Raw genomic sequence first — 16,841 nt, 5'->3', positions numbered from 1 at the left:
GCCAAAAGCTACCTAATGGTATAGCTGGCCCTGGGGAACAGTGTGGCTTACATGATGGTCTAGCCGTGATCCCCACTCACACTGTGATACCAACATTTGTCCATCTGCTGTCTGACCTCCCACTCTCAGCTGCCTGTCCACACCTTGCTTGACTGCTAGTGTACATCTCCCAGCTATTCTAACTTTTAGGAGTATGTACTATTGGGCATCCCGGTAGCAGAATACCCTCAAAGTTAAGATGCCGGTGTTAGTAAGGTGCATTTTAATCAAAGTGTTTTTTATCTTAAAACTTAGGACTTTTTCAGATTAACTGTTTTAGAATCAGTCTCCTGGAGTCTCAATCGACCTATGCACTTTCCTGGCAGGATGTGTGCTAGTTTCTGTATGACTTTGGATGTACATTGTGACAAAGGTTGATGCCTCAACTGTCCTGGGATGTGCCCTCGAAACATCCTTGTGTAATGGTGGAAGTAGATGGATCCTGAAGCATCCTCTACAACCCTGAGGTCTCTTGTATTTGTTACGTCATTGCAGGCCTCTGGATCCTCTCTCTGGTACTTGTGACTAGTTGCTGTGTCCCTAATTCGTACTGTCATTAACTATTCTCTCCTTATGCTTAATTATCCACTATCTCTGAAGAACAGAGGGAAACATGGTGGCACAGGGATCAGCATAGCTGCCTCCCATGCATCAAGCTCAACCAGGACCCTGTCTTTGTGGTATTTGTCCATTCTCCCCACGAGTGCTGGGGTTTCCTCTGGGCACTCAGATTTCCTCTCACACTCCAAAAACACACTGGTAGGTGAACTGCATTCTGACAAAAAAAATGGTCTATGTGATAGAAGAGAAATTGTAAACTCCATTGGCCAGGTAATATATGTTCTCTATAAAGAATTGCGCAATATGTTTAGCTATATAAATAACTAAATACGGGAGAACTATGCTTTTATTATATTCTATGATCACCTCTCTCTCTGTATCTCCCCTTTATGTCCTTACAAGTGTCTGCAATCTTGAGTGTCTCTACCAATCCTTTTAGCCCTCCTTTGTTGTTGTCCTCCTCACCATCCTTTTGATACATTTTTGTCCAACTTTTTCATGTTTTATAATTTGCTTTCTCTCAATCCCTAAATCCACTGATACTCATTTTTATTGCGCATCTTGCTGGTTGTTTCCATATATATTGTACTAAATACCCCTTTATGTTACCATGTTATACACCTATTGCTCTCATTACTTTGCCTTAAAACTTTAATGGGTATCCAGTCAGAAGCTCGACAGTAACCATGTTGACACTACAAATCTTGACATTAGAGTGCAAACATGGTGCAAACTGTTGACAGACACCATGTTGACATCCTCAGAATGTGAACAGTTGACCAGTCACCATGTGAAATGTTGACAGTCTGAGGATGCTGATAGTTAGGTGCTGCAGGGAGGGTTAGGGTTTGGCTGCAGGGGGAGGGGTTAGGTGTTGCAGGGGATAGGATAGGGTAAGACTGCGGAGGGGGGGGGGGGAAGGTTAGGTTTCAGCCACGGGGGGGAGGTTCTGGGTTCAGCTGCTGGGTGGAGGTTAGGGTTCAGCGGCAGGGTGGAGGTTAGGCTTCAACCGTGGGGTGGAGGTTAGGGTTTAGCCGCGGGGTGGAGATTAGGGTTCAGGCGCGGGGTGGAGGTTAGGGTTCAGGCGCGTGGTGGAGGTTAGGGTTCAGCCGCGGGGTGGAGGTTAGGGTTCAGCCGTGGGGTGGAGGTTAGGCATCAGGGATTGGCAAAAGGGGAAAGATTATGGTAAGAGATAACAGCATTCTTTTGAGTATTTTCCCCACTATGGAGACATTGCCACCAGAAATTATTCTCATGTGATGGTTGGGTTCCAGAAAAAGCCGTTACAGCTACAAGAACAAAATAATACATAGCTAGTCCATCAGGGGACGTTTGTCGACAGTTCATCATGTCAACATATCATCCATGTAGACATAATGAATGTCAACATTATGGCTGGGATGTACTGTAATGGGAGCAGAGTATGACCAGAGTTTGTTCAAAGTCGGACACTTATGCAAATGTAATGGCGTCTGAGTACATGCAAAGTCTGATGTTGTTTACTCCTAAAGAGAGCGGCCAACCAAAAGTCGGATCCAGATGTTTTGCCCATGCTAAATATACAACTCGGCCGATGTTTGGAAATCTCACACAAAACAGCTCTACAAAGTCAGACATAAATAGACCTGTTTTTTGGGGGCAAATTGTATTTGTTAATGTTGAAAAACAATTACAAGTAATAATAATAATAATAATAATAATTTTATTTATATAGCGGTCTTTCTCCAATAGGACTCAAGGCGCTTAACAGATACATAGCATAATATAGTACAGAAAATAATGAAGTACATTTTCATAAAATAAAAAAGCATAAAGATACTGAAAGGGACATTATGGAAATGCTTGAGTAAACAGGAAAGTCTTGTCTACTTTTGAAGGATTCTATAGTTGGGGCCTCTCGCACTGTGCAGGGAAGTGAGTTCCATAGAGTCGGAGTCGCATGACTAAAAGCTCGACCCCTAGATGAATTACGGGAGATTCTACGTACTGCTAAAAGTCCTTCATCTACAGATCGCAGTAATCGAGTGGGGCAGTATGGGGTCAGAAGCTGCTTCAGATACCTTGGGCCCTGGTCATGTAATGCTTTGAAACTCAGTAAGCCAATCTTGAAGATGATTCGCCATCTTACAGGCAGCCAGTGAAGGGAGTAGAGGAAAGGTGTTATGTGGCTAGAACGGGGCTGCTTGGTTAACAGCCTGGCAGCTGTGTTTTGCACCAGCTGTAAGCGTTGCAATTCTTTTGCTGGGAGACCAAGGTAGAGGGCATTACAGTAGTCTTATCGAGATGATACAAATGCATGTATGACTTTTGGCAGATCATCTGAGGGAATTAAGTGCTCGATTCTGGCTATGTTCCTCAGGTGAAAGAATGAGGATTTGATTGTGGCTGATATCTGATGTTTAAGTGTCAAGCAACCATCCAGGACAACGCCAAGATTCCGCACACGATCAGTGGTCTGTAATTCTGAATCCCCGAGTGTAAGTTCAGTTGGTTTGCTATGCTGCAGTCTTGTCCTTTGATGTTGCGGTCGTATCATAAGGACCTCTGTTTTATCCGGGTTCAGTCACAGCCAACTGGCGCTCATCCACTCCTGAAGCTCAGCTAGACAGCCATTTATGGTTGCTAGTGGGTTATCAGTACCCGGAGCAAAGGACAAGTACAGTTGTGTATCATCTGCATAGCAGTGGTAGACCAGGCCATGGCGCCTGATTATTTTACCCAACGGGAGCATGTATACTGCAAAAAGCATGGGGGGATAGTATAGAACCTTGTGGGACACCACATGGCAATGGCACTGATGGTGATGAATATACTTCAGACGATACTCTCTGTGACCTGCCTGTGAGAAATTATTTGAACCAGCTTAGGACTGTGCCATCCAGACCACAGAAATTTATCATCTGCTCAATCAGAAGCCCATGGTCCACGGTATCAAATGCTGCAGAGAGATCCAAAGAGCATTAAACAATTTTTGCAAAGACAGGACCAATTATATCCATACAACCTATTAGAAGCTTGGTTGAGGCCGGGTCCAGATCACAGGTGGTGGGACGCAAAATCCGAGCAATGTCAGCAGTGTCCTTTACATCCACTTGGTCAAAGCTGGTCCATGAAGGCAGGTGGCTTATATTGGCATGCTTTGTAGTTTGGCACTCCTTTGATGGCACTGTGCAGATTCCAGCCCGGATGGTGGATATTTTATCTGCAAAGAAGTTTGCAAACTCGTTGCATCTTGCCTGGGAGAGGGTTTCATCAGTCTGCAGGCATGCTGGCTTGCAAAGCATCTCCACTGTGCAGAAAAGTTGAGCTGGCCTATTATTTTCTGCCTTGATCTCATTTGACTGGAACTGTGATTTCCTACGAGTGATTAGTTATTTTGCACTAGGTTAGTCTTCCTCCATCGTCTTTCCAGTCTACGCCCCCTTTTATTGAGCTCACTAATGCTGTTGTCGAACCATGGAGCTTGACGTTGTGGTTTACGAGGTCTTATATGCACAGGGGCTATATCAATTGCAGCCATAACATCCCTATTATAATAACGGACTAGGGAACAGCATATTTACAATTAATAAACATTTTTAAAATTACTTATAAACTTAAAAACCAAAAACTTTGATCTCTCAAAATAGACTGTGTACTGTACATATCGATTCGGCGAAAGAGAAAAAGAGAGACTCTGTGTTGGGGCACTCTAAATGTAATAAAACTTAACTTTTAATTGAACATGGTAAAAGGATTGTACACAAACATACACACATGGTAAAAGAATTGTACACAAACATACACACAGAGAAGGTTTTAGAATTTCACCTCCACATCTAATATCATAAATTCTTAATCAAATAGAAGTGAGTACACTCAGAGAACTAAATGTTCTTCGGTGACAGTTTATATAAGTACACCTGAGGTGAAGATATAAGAACAAAAATATTAAATGGATATCAAGTAAAATACCAATTGGGATATCAGTGAGTGTCCAGACAGGATAAAGGTAAGAGACAGTGGCACATATCAAAATAATTACGACTGTAGTAATAGTCCAATGTTTAGTGCCAACTGTAACATCATCTCCTGGTATAAGCTAATTTACTGCGTATAGATCTGATGTCAAAAGTGTGTAGTCTAAATAGATAAAGAGATTGATAAGGGTCAAAGGTTGCTCCAACACTTCTGCATTGGATAAGGAGTGTTGTTACTGCACCCAATATTCCCTAGAGGTACTGTACATGTCATTTTGCACATTTTGCCCTGGAAAATGTGTCTTAGATGCTCCTGTTGATTAAAATGATAGGTGGCATGCTTACATTCTGTGAGTAATTGTGGCTGGCTCTGCATATGTAAGGTTATGCTAGAGTGTTTCCTTGCCAAACACTAACAATTTGGTATGCCAATACAGCTACAATTACAAACAGAATATAGGCATGCCGCATATCATTTTAATCAACAGTAGCTGCTTGTGCGTCCTGGAGGACTGAGGTTTATATAGGGCGTGTGTTGCTTCAATCATGGGACTTTTGGGTAACAATGGGTGGCTATCAATGTGCAACTATTAAAATAAGAATTTACTTACCGATAATTCTATTTCTCGGAGTCCGTAGTGGATGCTGGGGTTCCTGAAAGGACCATGGGGAATAGCGGCTCCGCAGGAGACAGGGCACAAAAGTAAAGCTTTCCGATCAGGTGGTGTGCACTGGCTCCTCCCCCTATGACCCTCCTCCAAGCCAGTTAGGTACTGTGCCCGGACGAGCGTACACAATAAGGGAGGAATTTTGAATCCCGGGTAAGACTCATACCAGCCACACCAATCACACCGTACAACTTGTGATCAAAACCAGTTAACAGTATGATAACAGAGGAGCCTCTGAAAGATGGCTTCTTAACAATAACCCGAATTAGTTAACAATAACTATGTACAATTATTGCAGATAATCCGCACTTGGGATGGGCGCCCAGCATCCACTACGGACTCCGAGAAATAGAATTATCGGTAAGTAAATTCTTATTTTCTCTATCGTCCTAGTGGATGCTGGGGTTCCTGAAAGGACCATGGGGATTATACCAAAGCTCCCAAACGGGCGGGAGAGTGCGGATGACTCTGCAGCACCGAATGAGAGAACTCCAGGTCCTCCTTAGCCAGGGTATCAAATTTGTAAAATTTTACAAACGTGTTCTCCCCTGACCACGTAGCTGCTCGGCAAAGTTGTAATGCCGAGACCCCTCGGGCAGCCGCCCAAGATGAGCCCACCTTCCTTGTGGAGTGGGCCTTTACAGATTTAGGCTGTGGCAGGCCTGCCACAGAATGTGCAAGTTGGATTGTGCTACAGATCCAACGAGCAATCGTCTGCTTAGACGCAGGAGCACCCATCTTGTTGGGTGCATACAATATAAACAACGAGTCAGATTTTCTGACTCCAGCTGTCCTTGCAATATATATTTTTAATGCTCTGACAACGTCCAGTAACTTGGAGTCCTCCAAGTCACTTGTAGCCGCAGGCACTACAATAGGCTGGTTCAGATGAAATGCTGACACCACCTTAGGGAGAAAATGCGGACGAGTCCGCAGTTCTGCCCTGTCCGAATGGAAAATCAGATATGGGCTTTTGTAAGATAAAGCTGCCAGTTCTGACACTCTCCTGGCCGAAGCCAGGGCTAGTAACATGGTCACTTTCCATGTGAGATATTTTAAATCCACCTTTTTTAGTGGTTCAAACCAATGAGATTTTAGAAATTCCAAAACCACATTGAGATCCCACGGTGCCACTGGAGGCACCACAGGAGGCTGTATATGCAGCACTCCCTTAACAAAAGTCTGGACTTCAGGAACTGAAGCCAATTCTTTTTGAAAGAAAATCGACAGGGCCGAAATTTGAACCTTAATAGATCCCAATTTGAGACCCATAGACAATCCTGATTGCAGGAAATGTAGGAATCGACCCAGTTGAAATTCCTCCGTCGGAGCACTCCGATCCTCGCACCACGCAACATATCTTCGCCAAATGCTGTGATAGTGTTGCACGGTTACTTCCTTCCTTGCTTTAATCAAAGTAGGAATGACTTCTTCCGGCATGCCTTTTTCCTTTAGGATCCGGCGTTCAACCGCCATGCCGTCAAACGCAGCCGCGGTAAGTCTTGAAACAGACAGGGACCCTGCTGAAGCAAGTCCCTCCTTAGAGGTAGAGGCCACGGATCTTCCGTGATCATCTCTTGAAGTTCCGGGTACCAAGTCCTTCTTGGCCAATCCGGAACCACTAGTATCGTTCTTACGCCTCTTTGCCGTATAATTCTCAATACTTTTGGTATGAGAGGCAGAGGAGGAAACACATACACCGACTGGTACACCCAAGGCGTTACCAGCGCGTCCACAGCTATTGCCTGCGGATCTCTTGACCTGGCGCAATACCTGTCCAGTTTTTTGTTGAGGCGAGACGCCATCATGTCCACCATTGGTCTTTCCCAACGGGTTACCAGCATGTGGAAGACTTCCGGATGAAGTCCCCACTCTCCCGGGTGAAGGTCGTGTCTGCTGAGGAAGTCTGCTTCCCAGTTGTCCACTCCCGGGATGAACACTGCTGACAGTGCTATCACATGATTCTCTGCCCAGCGAAGAATCCTTGCAGCTTCTGCCATTGCACTCCTGCTTCTTGTGCCGCCCTGTCTGTTCACATGGGCGACTGCCGTGATGTTGTCCGACTGGATCAACACCGGTTTTCCTTGAAGCAGAGGTTCTGCCTGGCTTAGAGCATTGTAGATTGCTCTTAGTTCCAGAATGTTTATGTGAAGAGACGTTTCCAGGCTCGTCCACACTCCCTGGAAGTTTCTTCCTTGTGTGACTGCTCCCCAGCCTCTCAGGCTGGCGTCCGTGGTCACCAGGATCCAATCCTGTATGCCGAATCTGCGGCCCTCCAATAGATGAGGACTCTGCAACCACCACAGAAGAGATACCCTTGTCCTTGGAGACAGGGTTATCCGCTGGTGCATCTGAAGATGCGACCCTGACCATTTGTCTAACAGATCCCTCTGGAAAATTCGTGCATGGAATCTGCCGAATGGAATTGCTTCGTAAGAAGCCACCATTTTTCCCAGGACTCTTGTGCATTGATGTACAGACACCTTTCCTGGTTTTAGGAGGTTCCTGACAAGCTCGGACAACTCCTTGGCTTTTTCCTCCGGGAGAAAAACCTTTTTCTGAACCGTGTCCAGAATCATCCCTAGGAACAGCAGACGAGTTGTCGGCATTAACTGGGATTTTGGAATATTCAGAATCCAGCCGTGTTGTTTTAGCACTTCTTGAGACAGTGCTAATCCCCTCTCTAGCTGTTCTCTGGACCTTGCCCTTATTAGGAGATCGTCCAAGTATGGGATAATTAATACGCCTTTTCTTCGAAGAAGAATCATCATCTCGGCCATTACCTTTGTAAAGACCCGAGGTGCCGTGGACAATCCGAACGGCAGCGTCTGAAACTGATAGTGACAGTTTTGTACAACGAACCTGAGGTACCCCTGGTGTGAGGGGTAAATTGGAACGTGGAGGTACGCATCCTTGATGTCCAAGGACACCATAAAGTCCCCTTCTTCCAGGTTCGCTATCACTGCTCTGAGTGACTCCATTTTGAACTTGAACTTCTTTATGTACAGGTTCAAGGACTTCAGATTTAGAATAGGTCTTACCGAGCCGTCCGGCTTCGGTACCACAAATAGAGTGGAATAATACCCCTTTCCCTGTTGTAGAAGAGGTACCTTGACTATCACCTGCTGAGAGTACAGCTTGTGAATGGCTTCCAAAACCGTCTCCCTTTCGGAGGGGGACGTTGGTAAAGCAGACTTCAGGAAACGGCGAGGCGGATCTGTCTCTAGTTCCAACCTGTACCCCTGAGATATTATCTGCAGGATCCAGGGATCTACCTGCGAGTGAGCCCACTGCGCGCTGAAATGCTTGAGACGACCGCCCACCGCCCCCGAGTCCGCTTGAGAAGCCCCAGCGTCATGCTGAGGCTTTTGTAGAAGCGGGGGAGGGCTTCTGTTCCTGGGAAGGAGCTGCCTGTTGGTGTCTCTTCCCCCTTCCTCTGCCTCGTGGCAGATATGAATATCCCTTTGCTCTCTTGTTTTTAAAGGAACGAAAGGACTGCGGTTGAAAAGTCGGTGTCTTTTTCTGTTGGGGAGTAGCTTGAGGTAAAAAGGTGGATTTCCCGGCTGTAGCCGTGGCCACCAAATCTGATAGACCGACTCCAAATAACTCCTCCCCTTTATACGGCAAAACTTCCATATGCCGTTTTGAGTCCGCATCGCCTGACCACTGTCGCGTCCATAAACTTCTTCTGGCCGAAATGGACATAGCACTTACCCGTGATGCCAGTGTGCAGATATCCCTCTGTGCATCACGCATATAAAGAAATGCATCCTTTATTTGCTCTAAAGACAGTAAAACATTGTCCCTATCCAGGGTATCAATATTTTCAATCAGGGACTCTGACCAAACTACTCCAGCACTGCACATCCAGGCTGACGCTATAGCTGGTCGTAGTATAACACCTGTATGTGTGTATATACTTTTTTGGATATTTTCCATTCTCCTATCTGTTGGATCTTTAAGTGCGGCCGTCTCAGGAGAGGGTAACGCCACTTGTTTAGATAAGCGTGTGAGCGCCTTATCCACCCTAGGAGGTGTTTCCCAGCGCGCCCTAACCTCTGACGGGAAAGGGTATAAAGCTAATAACTTCTTTGAAATTAGCATCTTTTTATCGGGGGCAACCCACGCTTCATCACATACATCATTTAGTTCTTCTGATTCAGGAAAAACTATAGGTAGTTTTTTCACACCCCACATAATACCCTGTTTAGTGGTACCAGTAGTATCAGCTAAATGTAACGCCTCCTTCATTGCCAAAATCATATAACGTGTGGCCCTACTGGAAAATACGGTTGATTCGTCACCGTCGCCACTGGAATCAGTGCCTGTGTCTGAGTCTGTGTCGACCGACTGAGGCAAAGGGCGTTTTACAGCCCCTGACGGTGTTTGAGGCGCCTGGACAGGCACTAACTGATTGTCCGGCCGTCTCATGTCGACAAACGACTGCTTTAGCGTGTTGACACTATCCCGTAATTCCATAAATAAAGGCATCCATTCTGGTGTCGACCCCCTAGGAGGTGACATCCCCATATTTGGCAATTGCTCCGCCTCCACACCAATATCGTCCTCATACATGTCGACACACACGTACCGACACACAGCAGACACACAGGGAATGCTCTTAACGAAGACAGGACCCCACTAGCCCTTTGGGGAGACAGAGGGAGAGTTTGCCAGCACACACCAAAAGCGCTATATATGACAGGGATAGCCTTATAATAAGTGCTCCCTGTATAGCTGCTTTTATAATATAATTTTTGCCACTATTTTGCCCCCCCTCTCTTGTTTTACCCTGTTTCTGTAGTGCAGTGCAGGGGAGAGACCTGGGAGCCGTCCTGACCAGCGGAGCTGTGTAAGGAAAATGGCGCTGTGTGCTGAGGAGATAGGCCCCGCCCCTTTTCCGGCGGGCTCGTCTCCCGCTCTTTAGTGTATTCTGGCAGGGGTTAAATATCTCCATATAGCCCCGGAGGCTATATGTGAGGTATTTTTTTAGCCAAATAGGTTTTCATTTGCCTCCCAGGGCGCTCCCCTCCCAGCGCCCTGCACCCTCAGTGACTGCCGTGTGAAGTGTGCTGAGAGGAAAATGGCGCACAGCTGCAGTGCTGTGCGCTACCTTTAGAAGACTGAGGAGTCTTCTGCCGCCGATTCTGGACCTCTTCATGTTTCAGCATCTGCAAGGGGGCCGGCGGCGAGGCTCCGGTGACCATCCAGGCTGTACCTGTGATCGTCCCTCTGGAGCTGATGTCCAGTAGCCAAGAAGCCAATCCATCCTGCACGCAGGTGAGTTCACTTCTTCTCCCCTAAGTCCCTCGTTGCAGTGATCCTGTTGGCAGCAGTACTCACTGTAAAATAAAAAACCTAAGCTAAACTTTCTCTAAGCAGCTCTTTAGGAGAGCCACCTAGATTGCACCCTTCTCGGCCGGGCACAAAAATCTAACTGGCTTGGAGGAGGGTCATAGGGGGAGGAGCCAGTGCACACCACCTGATCGGAAAGCTTTACTTTTGTGCCCTGTCTCCTGCGGAGCCGCTATTCCCCATGGTCCTTTCAGGAACCCCAGCATCCACTAGGACGATAGAGAAAATAACAGACGGTTTCAAGTTGGTCTGAAACAAAAATCTGACATTTCCTGGTCAAAAAATCCCATTGGGAGAGTAAAAGACGCCTGCCATTACATTGGCCAAGTTCAGGGAAAGAGTCACACATTATAATGTCCGAGTTTGTACAACTTTTTTTTGGATGAAAAATTTGTCTCCCATTATATCCCTACCTATGTTATCATTCATAGCACCCAACCCCTGTAATGGATTTAACTGCCCAGCCTTCAAGCCTCGTGCTAGGTCTAATCAGGTTAAGGTGGAGGAGTGGCATGAGGCCCGCTTCCTCCATGTGATCATAGCCATTTCCTTGCAGGCATAAGCCGCTGAGCAGTTCTCATGCTAGTCTTGCAGATTTATGTGGTGACACCATGATAAAGACTCAGCTCTTCATTGTGAACATTATAGCCAAAAATACATTCACAAATTAGTTTTTTTTAACCTAAAACAGACTGAAAGCACATCATACTGTCCAGACAATAGTCTGCAGAATGCTAGTCTACACAAGTACTGAAGCAAGTATTTAACAATCTCCTTTACATTAACCTTCTTGTTGCCTTCTACCAAGCTTAGGGTGAATCTATACCGTATCTGAGTACAAAATAACTATTGTTACAAAATAAAACATTAAAATAGTGAATTCATAAAATACATACCTGATTCCAAGATTCATCGTTTCGGCAGTACCAATCATACCAATTGCTAAAAGCATGTTGTTACAAATTTTTGCTGCCTAAAAATACAATTTTAAACAACTGTTAACATGGGAAACAGAAACATTCTTCAACATCTAAAAGTAGGGTTCTCTCTCCTGCTGCTCTATGCCAATCACAGCTGTTTAGTCTGCTAATAACACAATAGCTTGATTCAGAGAGTGCAGTCAGCATGGCCATATGCTGATCGACTTCAGGCCAGAGATGGCTGAGTTATCTATGATAAGAGGAGTCACTCAAAAGCCAACTTCTGTAGGTTATAATTTACTAAGAAAAAACAATACATTCAATAGAAAAAAATATAACAAAAAAAAATAAGATTTTACTTACCGATAAATCTATTTCTCGTAGTCCGTAGTGGATGCTGGGACTCCGTAAGGACCATGGGGAATAGCGGCTCCGCAGGAGACAGGGCACAAGAATAAAAGCTTTAGGATCAGGTGGTGTGCACTGGCTCCTCCCCCTATGACCCTCCTCCAAGCCTCAGTTAGGATACTGTGCCCGGACGAGCGTACATAATAAGGAAGGATATTGAATCCCGGGTAAGACTCATACCAGCCACACCAATCACACCGTACAACTCGTGATCTGAACCCAGTTAACAGTATGATAACAACGAAGGAGCCTCTGAAAAGATGGCTCACGACAACAATAACCCGATTTTGTTAACAATAACTATGTACAAGTATTGCAGACAATCCGCACTTGGGATGGGCGCCCAGCATCCACTACGGACTACGAGAAATAGATTTATCGGTAAGTAAAATCTTATTTTCTCTGACGTCCTAGTGGATGCTGGGACTCCGTAAGGACCATGGGGATTATACCAAAGCTCCCAAACGGGCGGGAGAGTGCGGATGACTCTGCAGCACCGAATGAGAGAACTCCAGGTCCTCCTCAGCCAGGGTATCAAATTTGTAGAATTTAGCAAACGTGTTTGCCCCTGACCAAGTAGCTGCTCGGCAAAGTTGTAAAGCCGAGACCCCTCGGGCAGCCGCCCAAGATGAGCCCACTTTCCTTGTGGAATGGGCTTTTACAGATTTAGGCTGTGGCAGGCCTGCCACAGAATGTGCAAGCTGAATTGTACTACAAATCCAACGAGCAATAGTCTGCTTAGAAGCAGGAGCACCCAGCTTGTTGGGTGCATACAGGATAAACAGCGAGTCAGACTTTCTGACTCCAGCCGTCCTGGAAACATATATTTTCAGGGCCCTGACAACGTCAAGTAACTTGGAGTCCTCCAAGTCCCTAGTAGCCGCAGGCACCACAATAGGTTGGTTCATGTGAAAAGCAGAAACCACCTTAGGGAGAAATTGAGGACGAGTCATCAATTCTGCCCTGTCAGAATGAAAAATTAAGTAAGGGCTTTTATATGATAAAGCCGCCAATTCTGACACACGCCTGGCTGAAGCCAGGGCTAACAGCATCGTCACCTTCCATGTGAGATATTTTAAGTCCACAGTGGTGAGTGGTTCAAACCAATGTGACTTAAGGAACCTCAAAACAACATTGAGATCCCAAGGTGCCACTGGAGGTACAAAAGGAGGTTGTATATGCAGTACCCCTTTTACAAATGTCTGAACTTCAGGTACTGAAGCCAGTTCTTTTTGGAAGAAAATCGACAGGGCCGAAATTTGAACCTTAATGGACCCTAATTTTAGGCCCATAGACAGTCCTGTTTGCAGGAAATGGAGGAAACGACCCAGTTGAAATTCCTCTGTAGGGGCCTCTTTGGCCTCACACCACGCAACATATTTTCGCCAAATGCGGTGATAATGTTTTGCGGTTACATCCTTCCTGGCTTTGACCAGGGTAGGGATGACTTCATCTGGAATGCCTTTTTCCTTCAGGATCCGGCGTTCAACCGCCATGCCGTCAAACGCAGCCGCGGTAAGTCTTGGAACAGACAAGGCCCCTGCTGGAGCAGGTCCTTTCTTAGAGGTAGAGGCCACGGGTCTTCCGTGAGCATCTCCTGAAGTTCCGGGTACCAAGTCCTTCTTGGCCAATCCGGAACCACGAGTATCGTTCTTACTCCTCTCCTTCTTATGATTCTCAGTACTTTTGGTATGAGAGGCAGAGGAGGGAACACATACACTGACTGGTACACCCACGGTGTCACCAGAGCGTCCACCGCTATTGCCTGAGGGTCCCTTGACCTGGCGCAATATCTGTCTAATTTTTTGTTTAGACGTGACGCCATCATTAGAAATTAGCAGTTTTTTGTCGGGAGAAACCCACGCTTTATCACATACCTCATTCAATTCATCTGACTCAGGAAAAACTATTGGTAGTTTTTTCACCCCCCACATAATACCCTTCTTAGTGGTATTTGTAGTGTCAGAAATGTGCAATGCTTCCTTCATTGCCGTGATCATGTAACGTGTGGCCCTACTGGACATTACGTTCGACTCATCACCGTCGACACTAGACTCCGTATCTGTGTCTGGGTCTGTGTCGACCCACTGAGGTAACGGGCGTTTTAGGGCCCCTGACGGTGTCTGAGACGCCTGGACAGGCACTAATTGATTTGCCGGCTGTCTCATGTCGTCAACAGTTTTTTGCAAAGTGTTGACATTATCACTTAATTGTTTGAACACGATCATCCAGTCAGGTGTCGACTCCCTAGGGGGTGACATCACTAACGCAGGCAATTGCTCCGCCTCCACATCATTTTCCTCCTCATACATGTCGACACACACGTACCGACACACAGCACACACACCGGGAATGCTCTGATAGAGGACAGGACCCCACGAGCCCTTTGGAGAGACAGAGGGAGAGTCTGCCAGCACACACCCAGCGCTATATATATATACAGGGATAACCTTATATAAGTGTTATTCCCTTATAGCTGCTGTTTATATTGTCATTTGCTGCCAATAGTGCCCCCCCTTCTCTTTTTTACCCTGATTCTGAAGCAGGACTGCAGGGGAGAGTCAGGGAGCCGTCCTTCCAGCGGAACTGTGAGGGAAAATGGCGCTTGTGTGCTGAGGAGATAGGCTCCGCCCCTTCACGACGTCCTTATCTCCCGCTTTTTTGTGTAAAAATGGCAGGGGTTAAAATACATCCATATAGCCCAGGAGCTATATGTGATGTATTCTTTTGCCACCTAAGGTATTATCATTTATATTGCGTCTCAGGGCGCTCCCCCCCAAGCGCCCTGCACCCTCAGTGACCGGAGTGTGAAGTGTGCTGAGAGCAATGGCGCACAGCTGCGGTGCTGTGCGCTACCTTAGTCTGAAGACAGGATTGTCTTCTGCCGCCGATTTCACCGGACCTCTTCGTCTCTTCTGGCTCTGTAAGGGGGACGGCGGCGCGGCTCCGGTGACCCATCCAGGCTGTACCTGTGATCGTCCCTCTGGAGCTAATGTCCAGTAGCCTAAGAAGCCCAATCCACTCTGCACGCAGGTGAGTTCGCTTCTTCTCCCCTTAGTCCCACGATGCAGTGAGCCTGTTGCCAGCAGGACTCACTGAAAATAAAAAACCTAAATTAAACTTTTATTCTAAGCAGCTCAGGAGAGCCACCTAGCCTGCACACTTCTCGTTCGGGCACAAAAATCTAACTGAGGCTTGGAGGAGGGTCATAGGGGGAGGAGCCAGTGCACACCACCTGATCCTAAAGCTTTTATTCTTGTGCCCTGTCTCCTGCGGAGCCGCTATTCCCCATGGTCCTTACGGAGTCCCAGCATCCACTAGGACGTCAGAGAAAAAGAGGATAGAGCAAAGTGCATTTTGGACAATACTAAACATTTTGGGAACTTTATATAAATAGTAATTGAGCATTGAAGTGGAGGTCTACAGTATCTCATACCTCCGACAACCGGAATCCTGGCGCCCAGTGGCTATTCCCACTCATGGGTATGCACGACACCCATAGAGTGGGAATAGAACTTGTGGCGAGCGCAGTGAGCCACCGAGGCCGCAGATTGGCGAGCCTGCAGGGGATTCTTTGCGCTCGCCTCGCAGTCAGCATAATGGCGGCCGGAATGACGTTGTTGGTATACTGATGGCCAGCATCCCAGACGCCGGTAAATCATACTAATCCCCAAAACTGAATTCCATAAATACCAAATCTGATTACTAATCAGGGTCTGTGCAGGTTCTTAGGGGTCTTCTGGGATACAATGCTGCTCTCTTTGCTGCTGTTGTGGCAGACATTTTCCATAGGTAGCATGCTGGCAGTCACACCCAAGCAATACTGTGTAGCTCCACCCAAAATAGAACAAAACTCTTTACCATGTATCCAGGCATTAAAACCTACCTGCCCTGTCCCAACTTCTCCACAGTACACCACATTGGCTCCCATGCATGTCAAAAGTTCTTTAGCAGCATCAAACTCTTGTTCAACTCCACCAACCATAAACGTGAGGTTTCCAGATCTGGCTGCACCAACACCTGACGGCAGAAGACAAGGAGAGAAAGATTCTCAGTACAGACAAGAATTTTTTAAGATACTGGACAGTTTCAGTCTGATTCATTTTCTGAAAATTATCACTGGCTAAAGTTGCGTCCTCATACATTTAGCCTCTATATGCCACACAGCGAGTGAGCCGCCAGGTCCTGTGCAAGTCTGCTAGTGTTGGGAATCCTTTTTAGCAGATAAAGCGGCTGAGTCGCAACATGATGAGATTAGGACTCATCAGGTTGCGGATTAATTGGATATGTGCCACTTGCATATTGTGTGTGACTGAGTCTGTATATAGAGCACAATAATTCCTGTATTGGAAAGAAGCTGCAGATAAATACACTGCAGCACTTCGCATACAGATTCAGAGACTCAGTCACACACAGTTGTACAAATGCAGCATTTCAAATTAATCAAAGTCTCCTGGTGCATCCTAATTACATTGCGTTGCAACTAAGACACACTTTCAGCAAAAAAGAAGCCTGTACTAACAGAGTTTCACAGGACCTGGCACAACGAGAGAGGCTGCTTGTACCTATTTATCCAAAATATGATTTCATTGATGAAATAGACTGGAGATCAAATGTCCCTCTTGATATGTATTAATGCAATTGCACCTACGGTTTGGTTAGGATACGCTGGGTCCACCCTCTCTCTGCAATAGCAGTGATTCAAGGACGGCTGTGAAAAGAGTGGATTACATATATCCTTTTAAATCGGGGCTGGCCAATAAGCAACACTCCAGCTGTTGTACAACTACACATCCCAGCATGCCCTGCCATAGTTGAGCTATTTTGCCATGCTAAAACTGTTGCAGGGCATGCTGGGATATGTAGTTCTACAACAGCTGGAGGGCCGCTTATTGCCCACCCCTGCTTTAAATCATGAAATAAAAACTTTA

General features: G+C 46.2%; 1 protein-coding gene across 1 annotated transcript in view; it reads right to left on the bottom strand.

The window, feature by feature from the left end:
- Nucleotides 1-16,841, bottom strand: part of HIBADH (3-hydroxyisobutyrate dehydrogenase) — a 256,604-nt gene that overhangs the window by 49,470 nt on the left and 190,293 nt on the right. Inside the window, exons 5-6 of the mRNA XM_063921982.1 lie at nt 15,797-15,930; nt 11,479-11,555 (exon numbers count right to left, since the gene is read on the bottom strand). Coding sequence (XP_063778052.1) covers nt 11,479-11,555; nt 15,797-15,930 — 211 coding nt within the window. The remainder of the gene's footprint in view (nt 1-11,478; nt 11,556-15,796; nt 15,931-16,841) is intronic.

Source organism: Pseudophryne corroboree, chromosome 5, assembly GCF_028390025.1.
Source record: "Pseudophryne corroboree isolate aPseCor3 chromosome 5, aPseCor3.hap2, whole genome shotgun sequence".
Classification (NCBI taxonomy): domain Eukaryota; kingdom Metazoa; phylum Chordata; class Amphibia; order Anura; family Myobatrachidae; genus Pseudophryne; species Pseudophryne corroboree.
The sequence above is the reverse complement of the archived record's forward strand: the minus strand, read 5'-3'. Positions and strand labels throughout refer to the sequence as shown.